The sequence below is a fragment of the Coregonus lavaretus genome (assembly GCF_964263955.1).
Source record: "Coregonus lavaretus genome assembly, chromosome: 27".
Taxonomy (NCBI): Eukaryota; Metazoa; Chordata; class Actinopteri; order Salmoniformes; family Salmonidae; genus Coregonus; species Coregonus lavaretus.
Window position 1 is genome coordinate 36,893,568 of NC_140014.1, and position 17,901 is coordinate 36,911,468.

At 43.9% G+C, this 17,901-nt stretch overlaps 1 protein-coding gene across 1 annotated transcript in view; it reads left to right on the plus strand.

Moving 5' to 3' along the window:
• Positions 1–875: 875 nt before the first annotated feature.
• The window catches only part of LOC311102926 (pleckstrin homology domain-containing family H member 1-like), a 43,701-nt gene continuing 26,675 nt past the window's right edge, over positions 876–17,901 (plus strand). Inside the window, exons 1-7 of the mRNA XM_084144416.1 lie at positions 876–1,080; positions 2,213–2,433; positions 11,661–11,723; positions 11,958–12,107; positions 12,338–12,421; positions 12,612–12,693; positions 13,120–13,715. Coding sequence (XP_084000542.1) covers positions 1,062–1,080; positions 2,213–2,433; positions 11,661–11,723; positions 11,958–12,107; positions 12,338–12,421; positions 12,612–12,693; positions 13,120–13,715 — 1,215 coding nt within the window. The 5' untranslated portion in view covers positions 876–1,061. The remainder of the gene's footprint in view (positions 1,081–2,212; positions 2,434–11,660; positions 11,724–11,957; positions 12,108–12,337; positions 12,422–12,611; positions 12,694–13,119; positions 13,716–17,901) is intronic.

The window sequence follows — 17,901 nt, forward strand, 5'->3', positions numbered from 1 at the left end:
GGCTGTTTGTCTGGCTGGCAGTTTGGCTGGCTGGCTGTTTGTCTGGCTGGCAGTTTGTCTGGCTGGCTGGTTGACTGGTTGGCTGGCTGTTTGTCTAGCTGGCTAGCTGGCTAGTTGACTGACTGGCTGGCTGGCTGGCTGTTTGTCTGGTTGGCTGGTTGGCTGTTTGTCTGGCTGGCTGTTTGACTGGCTGGCGGGATGTTTGGCTGGCGGGCTGGCTGGTGGGCTGACTGGCTGGCTGTTTGTCTGGCTGGCTCGCTGATTGGCTGACTGAATGGCTGTCTGTCTGTTTGTCTAGCTGGCAGGCTGAATGACTGACTGACTGGCTTGCTGTTTATCTGGCTGGCTGACTGGATGACTGTCTTGTCTGTCTTGTCCGTTTGTCTTTAGACACCACTACAACAATTGTTATAGATGAGCTATACATTCAACACTTTTAGTTATGATTACTATAATCATCTTTGTCTCCCATTGAATTCACGCTTGAGCCATTGTGAATAAAACATGTGAGAATATCTGTCTAGTCAGAGAAAATGGCAACTAGTCAATCTCTGATCCCTCTCTCTCAGGTAAAAATAACTTGAGCGCCCCAGTTTCCCACATTCAGAGCTCTGTCCATTCACACTCTCACACATTATTTTCCCGTCTTTCTTTGCCTAGCTAGGCTATAACTCACACACACACAGCCCCCCCTCCAGCCTCCACATCCGTGATGGGACTGTCATGCAGAAAGACACTATTGTGCCGGCTTGGATCCTGTTTCACTCCTGCCCTGTAATTAAGAAGGGATTGCCTAGCTGGGCTGGGCTGGGGAGAGCTGGGTTGGGGGCTGGGGCTGGAGATGGGGGTGGGATCCAGGCATTTCATGGCTTGGCTATGCCTCGGCAACACATATTCCAAAGCTAGGGAGATCTTGATGAGGGACTGATGCTGGGGGTGGGGCACAGGGTTAGGAATTATTAGGTGATTTGGTTAAAAAGCAGAGCCTGCCCTGCTGTGTGTGTAGTGAGAGAGCGACAGTTTGAGGTTCAAAGAGGAAACGTGTATTTAACTGTGTCATCATGAAGTCATCGCTGAGTGGTGAGTGTTTGTTTTTCTCACATTGTCCCACTGAGTCATGGGAAGTGAAGTAGGGATGAGTTGTGAGGTGAAACACTCTTTCCCCACAAAGATCTTCAAAAGGGTTTTCACTTTTTTTTACACTTGTTTTCACTTGATTTCACTTGATTTCACTTGTTTTCACTTGATTTAACTTGTTTTCACTTGATTTCATTTGATTTAACTTGATTTAACTTGTTTTCATTTGATTTCACTTGATTTCACTTGCTTTCACTTGTTTTCACTTGTTTTCACTTGTTTTCACTTGATTTCACTTGTTTTAATTTGAATTAACTTGATTTCACTTGATTTCACATGATTTCACTTGTTTTCACTTGTATTCACTTGTTTTCACTTGATTTCACTTGTTTTCACTTGTTTTCACTTGATTTCACTTGATTTCACATGATTTCACTTGTTTTCACTTGTATTCACTTGTTTTCACTTGATTTCACTTGTTTTCACTTGATTTCACTTGTTTTAATTTGATTTAACTTGATTTCACTTGATTTCACATGATTTCACTTGTTTTCACTTGTTTTCACTTGATTTCACTTGTTTTCACTTGATTTCACTTGATTTCACATGATTTCATTTGATTTAACTTGATTTAACTTGTTTTCATTTGATTTCACTTGATTTCACTTGCTTTCACTTGTTTTCACTTGTTTTCACTTGATTTCACTTGTTTTAATTTGATTTAACTTGATTTCACTTGATTTCACATGATTTCACTTGTTTTCACTTGTATTCACTTGTTTTCACTTGATTTCACTTGTTTTCACTTGTTTTCACTTGATTTCACTTGATTTCACATGATTTCACTTGTTTTCACTTGTATTCACTTGTTTTCACTTGATTTCACTTGTTTTCACTTGTTTTCACTTGTTTTCACTTGATTTCACTTGTTTTCACTTGATTTCACTTGTTTTCACTTGTATTCACTTGTTTTCACTTGATTTCACTTGTTTTCACTTGATTTCACTCGATAAAAAAAAAACGTTAAAAAAGTTACACGTATTGTAACTGTTTGCTGCTCCATTCCCGTGGCCTGGCTCTGGCTCTGTGTGTGTGTGTGTGCAGTGTGTATTAATCACTGTGTGTTGTTCTGCAGGTTCGGGTCAGTCGGTCAGTTACCAGTTGACAGGGTCCATCCATCCAGCGGACAGCGGTGCGGTCAACATGGCGGACGTCTTGGAGAGTGGCAGGGCGGGTGCAGGCTCTGTAGTAGGAGCGGGCAGCGTGGATTGGCAGAAGCGTTGCGTTGCCCTGGAGATGCAGCTGCTCAGGTTCCGTCTGCAGGCGGGGAAGATCCGAGAGCTGCTGGCCGAGAAGGTGAGAGAGAGAGGGGCATCATGGGGAATGTAGTACTATCTAAGGGAAAAGTCCCAGCAAACACACAACCTCCACACAACGTTGATTCCAAGTTGTGGGCATCAACGTCATGTGCCAATGCTACTTTGTACTGTCTAAGGCAGTGTTTCTTCATCCTGGTCCTGGGGACCCAAGGAAACACACATTTTGTTTTTTTTACCTGGCACTACACACCTGATTCCACTAATCAAGTCATTATCAAACCTGTGACTAGTGGAATCAGGTGTGTAGTGCTAGGGCAAAAACAAAAATGTGCACCTTCTTAGGTCCCCAAGACCAGGATTAAGAAACCACAGGTGTAAGAGGAAAGTAAGAACTGTAGTGCAAATCTATTTTAGCATCACAAATCATAAAGTATGGGATTAAGTTTTCCACCCACGGAGCAGCCTTGCCAATGTTTGTTTTGACCTTACATTGATTTGATGTGCATGAATGAACTGTATTGCGTTATTCACCGTTTTACAGCCAACAGACCCACACAGTGTTGGAACTGGTAATGCTATGGTGACATTTCTCTGTGCTGATCTAGTAGAACAGTAGGCTGGTTTAGGAACATGATTTTCATTGGGCTATTCCTCCTCCAGTTGTGACACTGACATAAAAGACTACCTGTGATTGGCCACCTAAAACCTCCCTCCTTCTATCCCCTGTTCTACTTCTAGACTCTGTCAGTCATGCTGCATTGACCTCTGTGTTGCAACAAACGGTTAACTGTCTGGTCCTTGGCAGACAGCCCTGCACGAAAGCAGGGAAACTACTGACTCGTGTGAATGAGTGCCTGAGTGAAAATACAGGTGTGTCCCCGTGTGGAAATAGGCTTTCTCTAGATTTGTCCAGTCTCTCTACAGTACGTGTTCTGAGAAAGATCCTCATAAAATAATTCCAGGAACAGTATAGCAACATTTACGAGGGATCATCCTTAGAATGTTGAATTGTAATTATTATTATTATTATTATTGAATTGTAACATGAAATTAAAGTTTTCCTTTGACGTTGTCAGAATGTCATGCTTGTTCCGAAACATTCTAATAATGTTCAGAGTAACGTTGTTAGTAAGCAACCAAATGTCAACCAAATGAAACTCACTTTGTTCAGGGACTGCTTCTTGCTAGCTGCTATATATATGGGGTTTTCACTACTCATAATAAAACCAATTATCTTTGCATTGTTTTAGTAAGGAGGATTGTCATGGTAGATCATTCTATAATAGATATATACTGTATATTATACAGTTGAAGTCGGAAGTTTACATACAATTAGGTTGGAGTCATTAAAACTTGTTTTTCAACCACTCCACACATTTCTTGTTAACAAACTATAGTTTTGGCAAGTTGGTTAGGACATCTACTTTGTGCATGACACAAGTAATTCTTCCAACAATTGTTTACAGACAGATTATTTCACGTATAATTCACTGTATCACAATTCCAGTGGGTCAGAAGTTTACATACACTAAGTTGACTGCGCCTTTAAACAGCTTGGAATATTCCAGAAAATGATGTCATGGCTTTAGAAGCTTCTGATAGGCTAATTGACATCATTTGAGTCAATTGGAGGTGTACCTGTGGATGTATTTCAAGGCCTACCTCCAAAATCAGTGCCTCTTTGCTTGACATCATAGGAAAATCAAAAGAAATCAGCCAAGACCTCAGAAAAAAATTGTAGACCTCCACAAGTCTGGTTCATCTTGGGAGCAATTTCCAAACGCCTGAAGGTACCACGTTCATCTGTACAAGCAATAGTACGCAAGTATTACATTTTTACATTTTAGTCATTTAGCAGACGCTCTTATCCAGAGCGACTTACAGTTAGTGAGTGCATACATTTTCATACTGGCCCCCCGTGGGAAACGAACCCACAACCCTGGCATTGCAAGCGCCATGCTCTACCAACTCAGCTATAAACACCATGGGACCACGCAGCCATCATACCGCTCAGGAAGGAGACGCGTTCTGTCTCCTAGAGATGAACGTACTTTGGTGCACAGCAAAGGACCTTGTGAAGATGCTGGAGGAAACAGGTGCAAAAGTATCTATATCCACAGTAAAACGAGTCCTATATCGACATAATGAGATTAATATCTTCCTAAAGCATGACCCTGAGGACATAATGAGATTAATATATTCCTAAAGCATGACCCTGAGGACATAATGAGATTAATATATTCCTAAAGCATGACCCTGAGGACATAACGAGATTAATATCTTCCCAAAGCATGACCCTGAGTACGTAATTAAATTAATATCTTCCTAAAGCATGACCCTGAGGAGTGCAGACTGCTCTGTCATGTGACTCTGGTCAATGGGGTCACCTAGAGAGGCAGTCAATAGATGGCAAAAGGCTACTGTCTTTGAGTGCACTGCATTAAACATGATTTGTTGGGTTAGGTTGTTGATTTCCTAATACTGTAAGGAAGCGTGTGGAGCCTACAACCATAGAATGAGGACAGGGCAAGGGACGCTGGAAGCTGTGAAATAAGCTGTTGGGCTTGAAGTTTAAAGAGAAAGGACTATATATCTCTCTCTCTTTCTCTCCCACCCCCTCTTCTCTTGACCATCTGTCCTTTTGTAACAATTGAACCTCTGGATGTCCAATTAATGATTGAGCTACAGCTTTTCACTACTCTATGAACAGTAACAACAGCTCTCACTAACCATCAACAGCCATATCACTAACAGTTAATGATTATAGTCAGTCTCAACTGAAACACTGAGGTAGATGGTTGGGGGAGAACAGCCCTCTCTCTCTCTCTCTCTCTCTCTCTCTCTCTCTCTCTCTCTCTCTCTCTCTCTCTCTCTCTCTCTCTCTCATTAAGACAGTATAGCAGTATGGCTAACCTGCTGACCATCAGCAGATTTCTGAGGCTTTGCAAAAAGGTGTAGAATGCAGGTATAAAGTACAAAGTCATGGGAGGATGCTTAGCTGCCTGTGTGTTACTGCTAGCTGCATTTTCAGGTTTCACCATGTGTTTACTTAGAGTTGTCAGATAGTAGTAGTAGTAGTAGTAGTAGTAGTAGAAGTATGTTTATTTCTTTATTTGGATCCCCATTAGCTTTTGCAGAAGCATCAGGTACTCTTCCTGGGTTCCACAAAAAACACAAAACATGACAAGTAACAAAACACTGATAGACAAGGACAGTCACACAAATACAACTAAAAACTGTTTGTTAGTGTGTCTGTGTGTTTGTTAGTGTGTCTGTGTGTTTGTTAGTGTGTCTGTGTGTTTGTTAGTGTGTCTGTGTGTTTGTGTGTGTGTCTGTGTGTTTGTTAGTGTGTCTGTGTGTTTGTGTGTGTGTCCCCTCACAGTCCCCGCCGTTCCATGAGATGTTGTTTAATCAGATTTTTAAAGGCCATTTTGCTGTTTTTGGAGATGGAAGGGAGTTCGATGCAAACATGGCTCTGTGTAATACCGTGCATTGCTATGAATTCATTTTGGACTTGGGGACTGTAAAGAGACCCCTGGTGGCATGTCTTGTGGGGTATGTATGGGTGTCTGAGCTGAATGTTATTTGATTGTGCAGACAATCTGGAATTTTCATCACAGTAATATTTCTCATGACAACTAGAAGATAAGCAGTATATACTTCCCCAGAGTCATATGAACTCGTGGATACCATTTTCATGTCTCTGTGTCAAGTATGAAGGAAGTTAGATGTAGTTTTGCGTAGTGACTATGGTATCTGCTAGCAGGGTATCTACTAGCATGCTAGGATATAACATAGACTTTCAATGATTATGCTAACGCTAGCGAAACTGCCTCTAACTTTCTTCATACTTCATACACAGAGATAAAAATGGTATCCATGAGTTCATCTGACTCTGGGGAAGTAGATCAAATCCCATATCCCTTTAATCTCTCGTTAACCCTTAACCAGGAAAGACTGGCATGCATGTTGTTGATGTTAGTTCCCGCTCAGCCCAGTCAAAACTGTTCGCTGCTCTGGCACCCCAATGGTGGAACAAGCTCCCTCACGACGCCAGGACAGCGGAGTCACTCACCACCTTCCGGAGACATTTGAAACCCCACCTCTTTAAGGAATACCTGGGATAGGATAAAGTAATCCTTCTACCCCCCCCCTTACCCCAACCCAAACCCCAACCCCCCCCAAAAAAAAAAAAAAAAAACATTGTAAAGTGGTGATCCCACTGGCTATAAGGTGAATGCACCTATTTGTAAGTCGCTCTGGATAAGAGCGTCTGCTAAATGACGTAAATGTAAATGTAAATGTATGTGTAGTTAAGGGCAAGTTGTGCTGCTCTGTTTTGAGCCAGCTACAGCTTTGCTAGATCTTTCTTTGCTGCACTTGATCATATTACCGGACTGTAATCCAAATTGGACAAGACCAGACCCTTAATAACTAGTACAGGTGATTTTTGTGTCAAAAACGTAGAACATTTTTTTATAACAGACATACCCCTCCCCATCTTCACAACAACTTTGTCAGTATGACTTGATCTTGATACTGTATTTGACCATCCAATGTTATACCTAGGTGTTAAGATTCTTCAACTTCCTCAATTGTCACACCTTTTATGCACAACTCCAGTTGAGGTTTAGGTCTTAGAGAATGTTTTGAACTAAATACAATGCTTTTAGTTTTAGATGTATTTAAGACCAGTTTATTATTAATCACCCATTCTGATACAGACTATTGGATAAATAACTCTGCAACCATGTGATGTAAAGCCATAGCCAGTGAGTTTCTTCAATAACAATTTATGATCAATAATATCAAAGGATGCCCTGAAATCTAACATATCAGCTCAAACTATCATCTTATTATCCATTTATTTTAACCAATCATCTGTCATCTGAGTCAGTGCAGTAAAAGTTGAGTGCCCTTAACTTGTTCTCTGAAAAATAGCATTGTATTTGGTCAAACACAATTCTCTCCATCAGTTTACTGAGAACAGGCAGCAAACTGGCAGGTAGCTTAGTGGGTAAGAGTGTTGTGCCAGTAACCGAAAGGTCGCTGGTTCTAATCCCCGAGCCGACTAGGTGAAAAATCTGTCGATGTGCCCTTGAGCAAGGCACTTAACCCTAATTGCTCCTGTAAGTCGCTCTGGATAAGAGCGTCTGCTAAATGACACAAAAAAATAAAATAATGATTGGGCAGGTGTGCTTTAATGTTTTTTGGTAGTGGAATTACTTTAGCTTCCTTCCACGCCTATGGACACACATACTCCTTTAGGCTTTGGTTAAAGATATATCAAAATAGGGGTGACAATACAGTCTGCTACCATTATCAATAGTTTCCCATCAAGGTTGTCTATACCTGGTGGCTTATCATTATTGATGAATAACAAAAGTTTTTCCACCTCTTCCACACTAACTTGGCCAAATTCAAAACAGCAATCTTTTTTCTTCATTATTAGATTTTTTTATACTCAAATATGATGGTTCACTGGCTAATGTTGTCATTTCACTTCTAAGTTTTTTCACTTTACTAGTGAAATAGTCATTGAAATGATCGGCAATATCGAAAGGTTTTGTTATAAATGACCCATCAACTTCAATGAACGATGGAGTTTAATTGGGTTTTCTGCCCATGATATCATTTTAAGGTTCTCCGAAGTATTTTTCCATTGTGTTTTATGTAATTTATCTTGGTTGGGTAATATAATTTCTTATTTTTGTTAAGTTTAGTCACAACATTTCACAATTGACAGTATGTCAACCAATCAGCTGAGCAGCCTGACTTGTTGGCCACCTCTTTTGCAAAACATTTTCAGTTCAACATCAATCCAGGGTGCTGTAACAGTTCTCACAGTTAATTTCTTAACAGGTATTAACAGCACTGTTGTCTATCACCGAGCTATCAGCTGTTAGTGGATGAGATGACCCGCTGTCTGTCTCTCGTCCGGTCTGTTATCCTTCCTGTCACTATCTCTCTGTCTGTCCACCTCCCTCCCTGGATACTATCAGCCCCCCGTGGATTCCTCAATGTAGAAAGGAGAGAAGTGTCATTCCTGCCTTACATCATTACTACTCCTCTCTGCTTAACCTTCTAAACACTTTTGAAAGGGAAATGTAGGCCATTTTGATCTTAATAACTTAAAAACGGAGCATTTTAAATGATTAGATTCATCTTAGACTCTATGCTCTTACAATTGAGGAGCTTGGTGAAATATGACAGCTTATTAAATGCAGCAGTAAGCAGATTCTGAAGTCAGTCAGAGTGAACAACAGTTTCTGGATACTTGACATAGTTGTCTCATGCCTGGTCAGCACCTGTTGATCGCTGTGGTAACCAGGGGGGCTGGAGACGGGCACAGAGCCCTACAGACACACATGCACGCACACACACACACACTTACGGCCATATACACACACACACTTAGGGACACACACTTAAGGACACACACACACACAGACAAAGACACATAAAACAGACACACACACACAGTACTGTGTCAGCCGTCAGCCTACGAGGAACTTATACAGCTCAAGTCTCAATCCCATGACCTCTGACCTCTAACCTCTGACCTCCTCTGCTTTCTAACTTGGATGTGCAAGCTACTTTAATGGAAATAATATTTTATAAGTACCGCCTACGGCCCTTAGTTGTCATCTTGGCTTGCTAAAAAACTTGCTGAGAGACTGTATGCTAACCATTTTTACGGTTAAAGGTTAAAGTAAAGTGGTGAAGACTTTTGTTTACTCCTCTGACTCCTCTCCCACTTGGCCAGGTCTTTTGACCTTGAGGTGAGGAGTCATTCAACCACTAACCACCACCAACAACCTCCTTCCCTGTGTTCTCCATCTCTACCCTAGCTTTAATCAGTGTTATTCTAGGCGTGAGTGACTGAGGCAGTGTCCTAAATGGCATCATATTCCCTAAATAGTGCACTACTTTTGATCAGAGCCCTATGAGCCCTGGTAAAAGAAATAGTGCCAATTGGGATGGACCCTGAGTGTCCAACTGGTGTGAGTGGATTCCCGGAATCTGTTCTGTGCCCTTTGGAGTTTATGAGCAATGGAAGTAGAATGCTTCTAAACAATGTCCTTTCCTCTCCTCTCCTCCTCTCTTCTCCTCTCGTCTCCTCTCTTTCAAGCAGTGGGATTCCATTAGTGTGTTTGTCCCTCTTACAGGTTACTGAACTGAACCTGAGGGAAGAGAGGACATGCTGGGTCACACTGTGTGTGTGTGTGTGTGTGTGTAAGAGTGAGTTTCCAATGCCCTCCTTTTGAGAGGGGATTTTAAGCCTTCCCCGTCACAATTGCAACTTTTAATTAAACCTTAGACAAACTCAGCCACTCCACTCAGAGACGCTGCCATGCATAGGTTCAGGCAAGACACATCCTGCAATGTACTGTAGGCTGGCTGGCTGTACTGGCTGGCTGGCTGTACTGTAGGCTGGCTGTACTGCAGGCTGGCTGTACTGTAGGCTGGCTGTACTGTAGGCTGGCTGTACTGTAGGCTGTCTGTACTGTAGGCTGGCTGTGCTGGCTGGCTGGCTGTACTGGCTGGCTGGCTGTGCTGGCAGGCTGGCTGTACTGCAGGCTGGCTGTACTGTAGGCTGGCTGTACTGCAGGCTGGCTGTACTGCAGGCTCGCTGTACTGCAGGCTGGCTGTACTGTAGGCTGGCTGTGCTGGCTGGCTGGCTGTACTGGCTGGCTGGCTGTACTGGCTGGCTGGCTGTGCTGGCAGGCTGGCTGTACTGCAGGCTGGCTGTACTGCAGGCTGGCTGTACTGCAACACGATCTCATAGTTTCCCTTTCGAAATTCAACATATTATTAATTTTGCGTGCTTACAGGGTTAATTCTGCGTGGTTACAGGGTTAATTCCACATGGTTACAGTGTTAATTCCACGTGGTTACAGGGTTAATTCCACGTGGTTACAGGGTTAAAACAGAAACAAGTCAAAGATGAACAGTTTAGGCATTCATTCTGAGTGGTTAAGGTTAGGGCTATAGTTTGGGGAAGGCTTGAAACAAAATAATAAAAAACTATGCGCTATTACCATCAAGTATCATCAAGTATTTTCATAGCTTGCTATAGCATTGTGAACTGCGGTAGGGCAGTGGTCTGAGCAGCATGCTTTGGCTCCGAGCATCATGAGTTTGCACCCAGTGGCAGGCAATTGTTTATCTTTTTTTTTGCCAAGGAAGGCATATATCGACGTTCTCAGGACCTTTTCAAACGTCAGAAATCGAAGTCTATTTCTAGTGATCAGGCTGGTAGGCTAGCACGGACTCACTTCCTGCATAGTACTGTAGGCTAGCACGGACTCACTTCCTGCATAGTACTGTAGGCTAGCACGGACTCACTTCCTGCATAGTACTGTAGGCTAGCACGGACTCACTTCCTGCATAGTACTGTAGGCTAGCACGGACTCACTTCCTGCATAGTACTGTAGGCTAGCACGGACTCACTTCCTGCATAGTACTGTAGGCTAGCACAGACTCACTTCCTGTATAGTACTGTAGGCTAGCACATACTCACTTCCTGCATAGTACTGTAGGCTAGCACACAGACTATAGACTACCATGGTGGACAGACATGTCTCAGCTATATTTATGGTACACACACACACACACACACACACACACACACACACACACACACACACACACACACACACACACACACACACACCAGCTCAGTATAGGGAAATGTCTGGCCCTGCTCCACTGGAGGATCAACTTAGTTTCAGGTGGTTTTCCTGGAAACCCTCTGATGACCTTGCCTGATAATGTTCAATGACTCATTATTCAGTATGACTACATGCTGTGAAGAGGAATGTCTGAGTTGAATGGGTTTTGAGGAATGGGACTCAAGGTTGACAAACCAAGGTTCCTCCCTCCTCTACTCGCTCTCCCCTCTCTCCCCTACCACCCACAGTCACTCGCCGCTCACCTTTCAAATATCCTGTGAGGGGGACGACGCTTAAGAACTATTGTTGTGGGAGATTAGTACGTGTGTGTGTGTGTGTGTGTGTGTGTGTGAGTGCATGCGTGTACTGTGTGTGTTACAGACCATAAATATAGCTGAGACATGTCTGTCCATCATGGTAGTCTATAGATCTAACAGAGGAGTGTGTGTGCTAGCCTACATTGCGCACACACACACACACACACAAACAGACACACACACACTGGATTTTCCCATGACCCCATTCAACCCCATACTGAGACAGCTGACCCGTAGGAAGAAGTAACCATGGCAACCCTTTTGTCCCCTAGATGCAGGAGCTGGAGCTGAGGGTGACCGAGTCTGACCAAAGGGCTGAGAGCGCTGAGAAACAGGTACAGTACAGTAACAGTCTGCCAACCACATTTTACAATCACAGCTTCTTTAGGCTCGAGTAGCTGCAGCTCTCTCTCGCTCTCATAATTTCTGCACTTCCCTCTCTATAACAGTTGAGGCTCATCTTGCAAACTTGATTTAGTCTCCTCCTACTGATGGTCAAAGAAAGAGTCCATTTATTCCCATCTATCGTGTGAGTGTGTGATGTGAGCATAGTTGATGATGTATTACAGGTCCATGTCATGGAAGAGAAGCTGAAATCTGCAAACATACAACCCAGCGAATCAGAGAACTTGTTGTACAGAAGGTACCAGGACCTGACCAATCAGGTGCAGGAGAAAGATGCAGTGATAAAGAGATTAGAGGTGCAGCTGGAAAAACAGGTATGGAAGTTATAGTGTGAGACCCAAATGGTATCCTATCCCCTTTATAGTGCACTACTTTTGACCAGAGCCCTACGGGCCTTGGTCAAAAGTATGGCACTATAAAGGGAATAGGGTACCATTTGGGACACAACCATAGATAAGAAACATACATGTCCATTCGCGTTCATAATATGTACTGTAGGTTATGATGAGTCACTAACCATAAACCCTGTTTTCTTGGCCTCTAGATCTTAGTCAGAGCCCAGGAGGCTAAGATTATTGAGGAGAAGGCTGCTAAAATCAAAGACTGGGTTACGTTTAAGCTACGAGAGGTAAGCGTAGCTCAGATAAAGTATGTACTGTGACATATACATCCTATAGGGACCAGCCACGTCAAAGATGAATCTTTCTTTGCATTATCTTAACTCAAACCCAAACACAGCTTATGATCAGTTGTTTTAAGACAAAGAGAACAGTTAACCCCAAACTGTCACTAATTGTCATCTTCTTTCTGTGTTTCAGATGGAGATTGAGAACCAGCAGCTGAAGATGTCTAACCTGAAGCAGGCAGAACAGATTATGATGCTGCAGGACAAACTGCAAGGTGATCCTGATCCTCCTTCCACCACAGATGTACAAAAAGCCTGGGAACTTTAGTTAATCTACCCAGCACCTCACCCTCTGAGAGTACCACACTCCATTTTAACAAACCAACACGATGCTAGCCAGCTGTTGTGACAGCATTAACAACTATCATCACAGTTTTCAGTTGTTATCCACCTGAAGTCATGCAAATGGCCTGGTTGAAGTGGCGTAGGATCTGTACGAGTGGGAGTATCTAGATGATGAAGAGTAGGGGGCCCAGCACAGAGCCCTGCGGCTCACCACAGTCTATGTTACTTTGATAGTATCAGAGCCTTATCACCTTAGTGCTAGATAGTAGTCAAGTGTGGGCCTATGTTCTACAGTACATGTTGTGATATCGTCAAAAGTTGCTGATGTGACTATCTTTTCCCCTCTTGTCCAATAGCTCTCCTGGAGAAGCATTCATCTCCCCTACCCCCCACCTCTCCATCCACAGACACCCACCAAGTACCCTCTAGCCCTCTGTACCACCCATGCTGTCCTGGGACCCCGCCTGCCCAGGAGGAGACAGGCTGGGGGATACAGACATGTCCAGGGGACAGAGCAGAGCAGCCCTGTAAACCCAGAGGGGACAGAGGAGACGCAACAGGCCACGGCACTGTGACAGTAACCCTGCCAGACACTCCCTCTCTGGGCAGCAGGGGCAGGGAGGCTGGGGCTGGACCTGGTAGTCCTGTTCCAACCACTGGAGGTCAGGACCAACCAGAAGGTGGCGCTACTCCCAGAGATCACTCCTCGGACGAGCTCAACAGCAGGTTCCGCTCCCAACGTCTCCACTCCTCCTCCTCTTCCTCCTCCTCATCTTCCTCCGCCTGTGAAACAACCCACGGGGGTCCCAGGACCCCTGATATCCCTACCTCCACCTCCACCCCCAAAAACCCTCTCCTCTGCCGCTCTCCATCTAACTCCCATCCCTTCCAGGCCCACACCCAGCCCCTGGCACTACCCTCCCATACTGGGACCAGCATGACCCTACCCAAGGTGTGTTCAGTTCTATGTATGTATGTACAGTGGGGAGAACAAGTATTTGATACACTGCCGATTTTGCAGGTTTTCCTACTTACAAAGCATGTAGAGGTCTGTAATTTTTATCATAGGTACACTTCAACTGTGAGAGACGGAATCTAAAACAAAAATCCAGAAAATCACATTGTATGATTTTTAAGTAATTAATTTGCATTTTATTGCATGACATAATTATTTGATACATCACAAAAGCAGAACTTAATATTTGGTACAGAAACCTTTGTTTGCAATTACAGAGATCATACGTTTCCTGTAGGTCTTGACCAGGTTTGCACACACTGCAGCAGGGATTTTGGCTCACTCCTCCATACAGACCTTCTCCAGATCCTTCAGGTTTCGGGGCTGTCGCTGGGCAATACGGAGTTTCAGCTCCCTCCAAAGATTTTCTATTGGGTTCTGGTCTGGAGACTGGCTAGGCCACTCCAGGACCTTGAGATGCTTCTTACGGAGCCACTCCTTAGTTGCCCTGGCTGTGTGTTTTGGGTCGTTGTCATGCTGGAAGACCCAGCCACGACCCATCTTCAATGCTCTTACTGAGGGAAGGAGGTTGTTGGCCAAGATCTCGCGATACATGGCCCCATCCATCCTCCCCTCAATACGGTGCAGTCGTCCTGTCCCCTTTGCAGAAAAGCATCCCCAAAGAATGATGTTTCCACCTCCATGCTTCACAGTTGGGATGGTGTTCTTGGGGTTGTACTCATCCTTCTTCTTCCTCCAAACACGGCGAGTGGAGTTTAGACCAAAAAGCTATATTTTTGTCTCATCAGACCACATGACCTTCTCCCATTCCTCCTCTGGATCATCCAGATGGTCATTGGCAAACTTCAGACGGGCCTAGACATGCGCTGGCTTGAGCAGGGGGACCTTGCGTGCTCTGCAGGATTTTAATCCATGACGGCGTAGTGTGTTATTAAGGGTTTTCTTTGAGACTGTGGTCCCAGCTCTCTTCAGGTCATTGACCAGGTCCTGCCATGTAGTTCTGGGCTGATCCCTCACCTTCCTCATGATCATTGATGCCCCACGAGGTGAGATCTTGCATGGAGCCCCAGACCGAGGGTGATTGACCGTCATCTTGAACTTCTTCCATTTTCTAATAATTGCGCCAACAGTTGTTGCCTTCTCACCAAGCTGCTTGCCTATTGTCCTGTAGCCCATCCCAGCCTTGTGCAGGTCGACAATTTTATCCCTGATGTCCTTACACAGCTCTCTGGTCTTGGCCATTGTGGAGAGGTTGGAGTCTGTTTGAGTGTGTGGACAGGTGTATTTTATACAGGTAACGAGTTCAAACAGGTGCAGTTAATACAGGTAATGAGTGGAGAACAGGAGGGCTTCTTAAAGAAAAACTAACAGGTCTGTGAGAGCCGGAATTCTTACTGGTTGGTAGGTGATCAAATACTTATGTCATGCAATAAAATGCAAATTAATTACTTAAAAATCATACAATGTGATTTTCTGGATTTTTGTTTTAGATTCCGTCTCTCACAGTTGAAGTGTACCTATGATAAAAATTACAGACCTCTACATGCTTTGTAAGTAGGAAAACCTGCAAAATCGGCAGTGTATCAAATACTTGTTCTCCCCACTGTATGTATGTGTGTATATACACTACCAATCAAAAGATTGGACACCTACTCATTCCAGGGTTTTTCTTTATTTTTACTATTTTCTACATTATATAATAATAGTGAAGACATCAAAACAATGAAATAACACATATGGAATCATGTACTAACCAAAAAAGCTTTAAACAAATCAAAATATATTTTATATTTGAGATTCTTCAAAGTAGCCACCCTTTGCCTTGATGAGCGCTTTTCACACTCTTGGCATTCTCTCAACCAGCTTCACCTGGAATGTTTTTCCAACAGTCTTGAAGGAGTTCCCACATATGCTGAGCACTTGTTGGCTGCTTTTCCTTTACTCTGCAGTCCAACTCATCCAAAACCATATCAATTTGGTTGAGGTCGGGGGATTGTGGAGGCCAGGTCATCACTCTCCTTTTTGGTAAAATAGCCCTTACACAGCCTGGAGGTGTGTTGGGTCATTGTCCTGTTGAAAAACAAATGATAGTCCCACTAAGCGCAAACCAGATGGGATGGCGTATCGCTGCAGAATGCTGTGGTAGCCATGCTGGTTAAGTGTACCTTGAATTCTAAATAAATCACAGACAGTGTCACCAGCAATCACCCCCACACCATAACACCTCCTCCTCCATGCTTTACGGTGGGAACTACACATGCGGAGATCATCCGTTCACCTACTCTGCGTCTCACAAAGACACAGCGGTTGGAACCAAAAATCTCACATTTGGACTCATCAGACCAAAGGACAGATTTCCACCGGTCTAATGTCCATTGCTCGTGTTTATTGGCCCAAGCAAGTCTCATTCTTATTATTGGTGTCCTTTAGCAGTGGTTTCTTGGCAGCAATTCGACCATGAAGGCCTGATTCACACAGTCTCCTCTGAACAGTTGATGTTGAGATGTGTCTGTTACTTGAACTCTGTGAAGCATTTATTTGGGCTGCATTCTGAGGTGCAGTTAACTCTAATGAACTTATCCTCTGCAGCAGAAGTAACTCTGGGTCTTCCTTTCCTGTGGCAGTCCTCATGAGAGCCAGTTTCATCATAGCGCCTGATGGTTTTTGCGACTGCACTTGAAGAAACTTTCAAAGTTCTTGAAATGTTCCGTATTGACTGACCTTCATGTCTTAAAGTAATGATGGACTGTCGTTTCTCTTTACTTATTTGCGCTGTTCTTGCCATAATATGGACTTGGTCTTTTACCAAATAGGGCTATCTTCTGCATACCACCCCTACCTTGTCACAACGCAATTGATTGTCTCAAACGCATTAAGAAGGAAAGAAATTCCACAAATTAACTTTTAACAAGGCACACCTGTTAATTGAAATGCATTCCAGGTGACTACCTCCTGAAGCTGGTTGAGAGAATGCCAAGAGTGTGCAAAGCTGTCATCAAGGCAAAGGGTGGTTACTTTGAAGAATCTCAAATATAAAATATATTTTAATTTGTTTAACACTTTTTTGGTTACTACATGATTCCGTATGTGTTATTTCATCGTTTTGATGTCTTCACTATTATTCTACAATGTAGAAAATAGTAAAAATAAAGAAAAACCCTGGAATGAGAAGGTGTGTCCAAACTTTTCACTGGTACTGTATATATACACCACATGACCAAAAGTATGTGGACACCTGCTCCTCAAACATCTCATTCCAAAATCATGGGCATTAATATGGAGTTGGTCCCCTCTTTGCTGCTATAACAGCCTCCGCTCTTCTGGGAAGGCTTTCCACTAAATGTTAGAACATTGCTGCGGGGACCTGCTTCCATTCAGCCACAAGAGCATTAGTGAGGTTGGGCACTGATGTTGGGCGATTAGGCCTGGCTCGCAGTCGGCGTTCCAATTCATCCCAAAGGTGTTAGATGGGGTTGAGGTCAGGGCTCTGTGCAGGCCAGTCAAGTTCTTCCACACCGATCTCAACAAACCATTTCTGTATGGACCTCGCTTTGTGCACAGGGGCATTGTCATGCTGAAACAGGAAAGTGCCTTCCACAAACATTTGCCACAAAGTTGGAAGCACAGATTTGTCTAGAATGTCATTATATGCTGTAGCGTTAAGATTTCCCTTCACTGGAACTAAGAGGCCTAGCCCGAACCATGAAAAACAGCCCCAGACCATTATTCCTCCGCCACCAAACTTTACAGTTGGCAATATGCATTGGGGCATGTAGCGTTCTCCTGGCATCCGCCAAACCCAGATTAGTCTGTCGGACTGCCAGAGGGTGAAGCGTGATTCATCCCTCCAGAGAACGCGTTTCCACTGCTCCAGAGTCCAATGGCGGCGAGCTTTACACCACTCCAGCCGACGCTTGGCATTGCGCATGGTGATCTTAGGCTTGTGTGCAGCTGCTCTGCCATGGAAACCCTTTTCATGAAGCTCCCGACTAAACAGTTATTGTGGTGACGTTGCTTCCAGAGGCAGTTTGGAACTCGGTAGTGAGTGTTGCAAGCGAGGACAGACGGTTTTTACGCACTACGCACTTCAGCACTCGGCGGTCCCGTTCTGTGAGCTTGTGTGGCTTACCACTTTGTGGCTGAGCCGTTGTTGCTCCTAGAC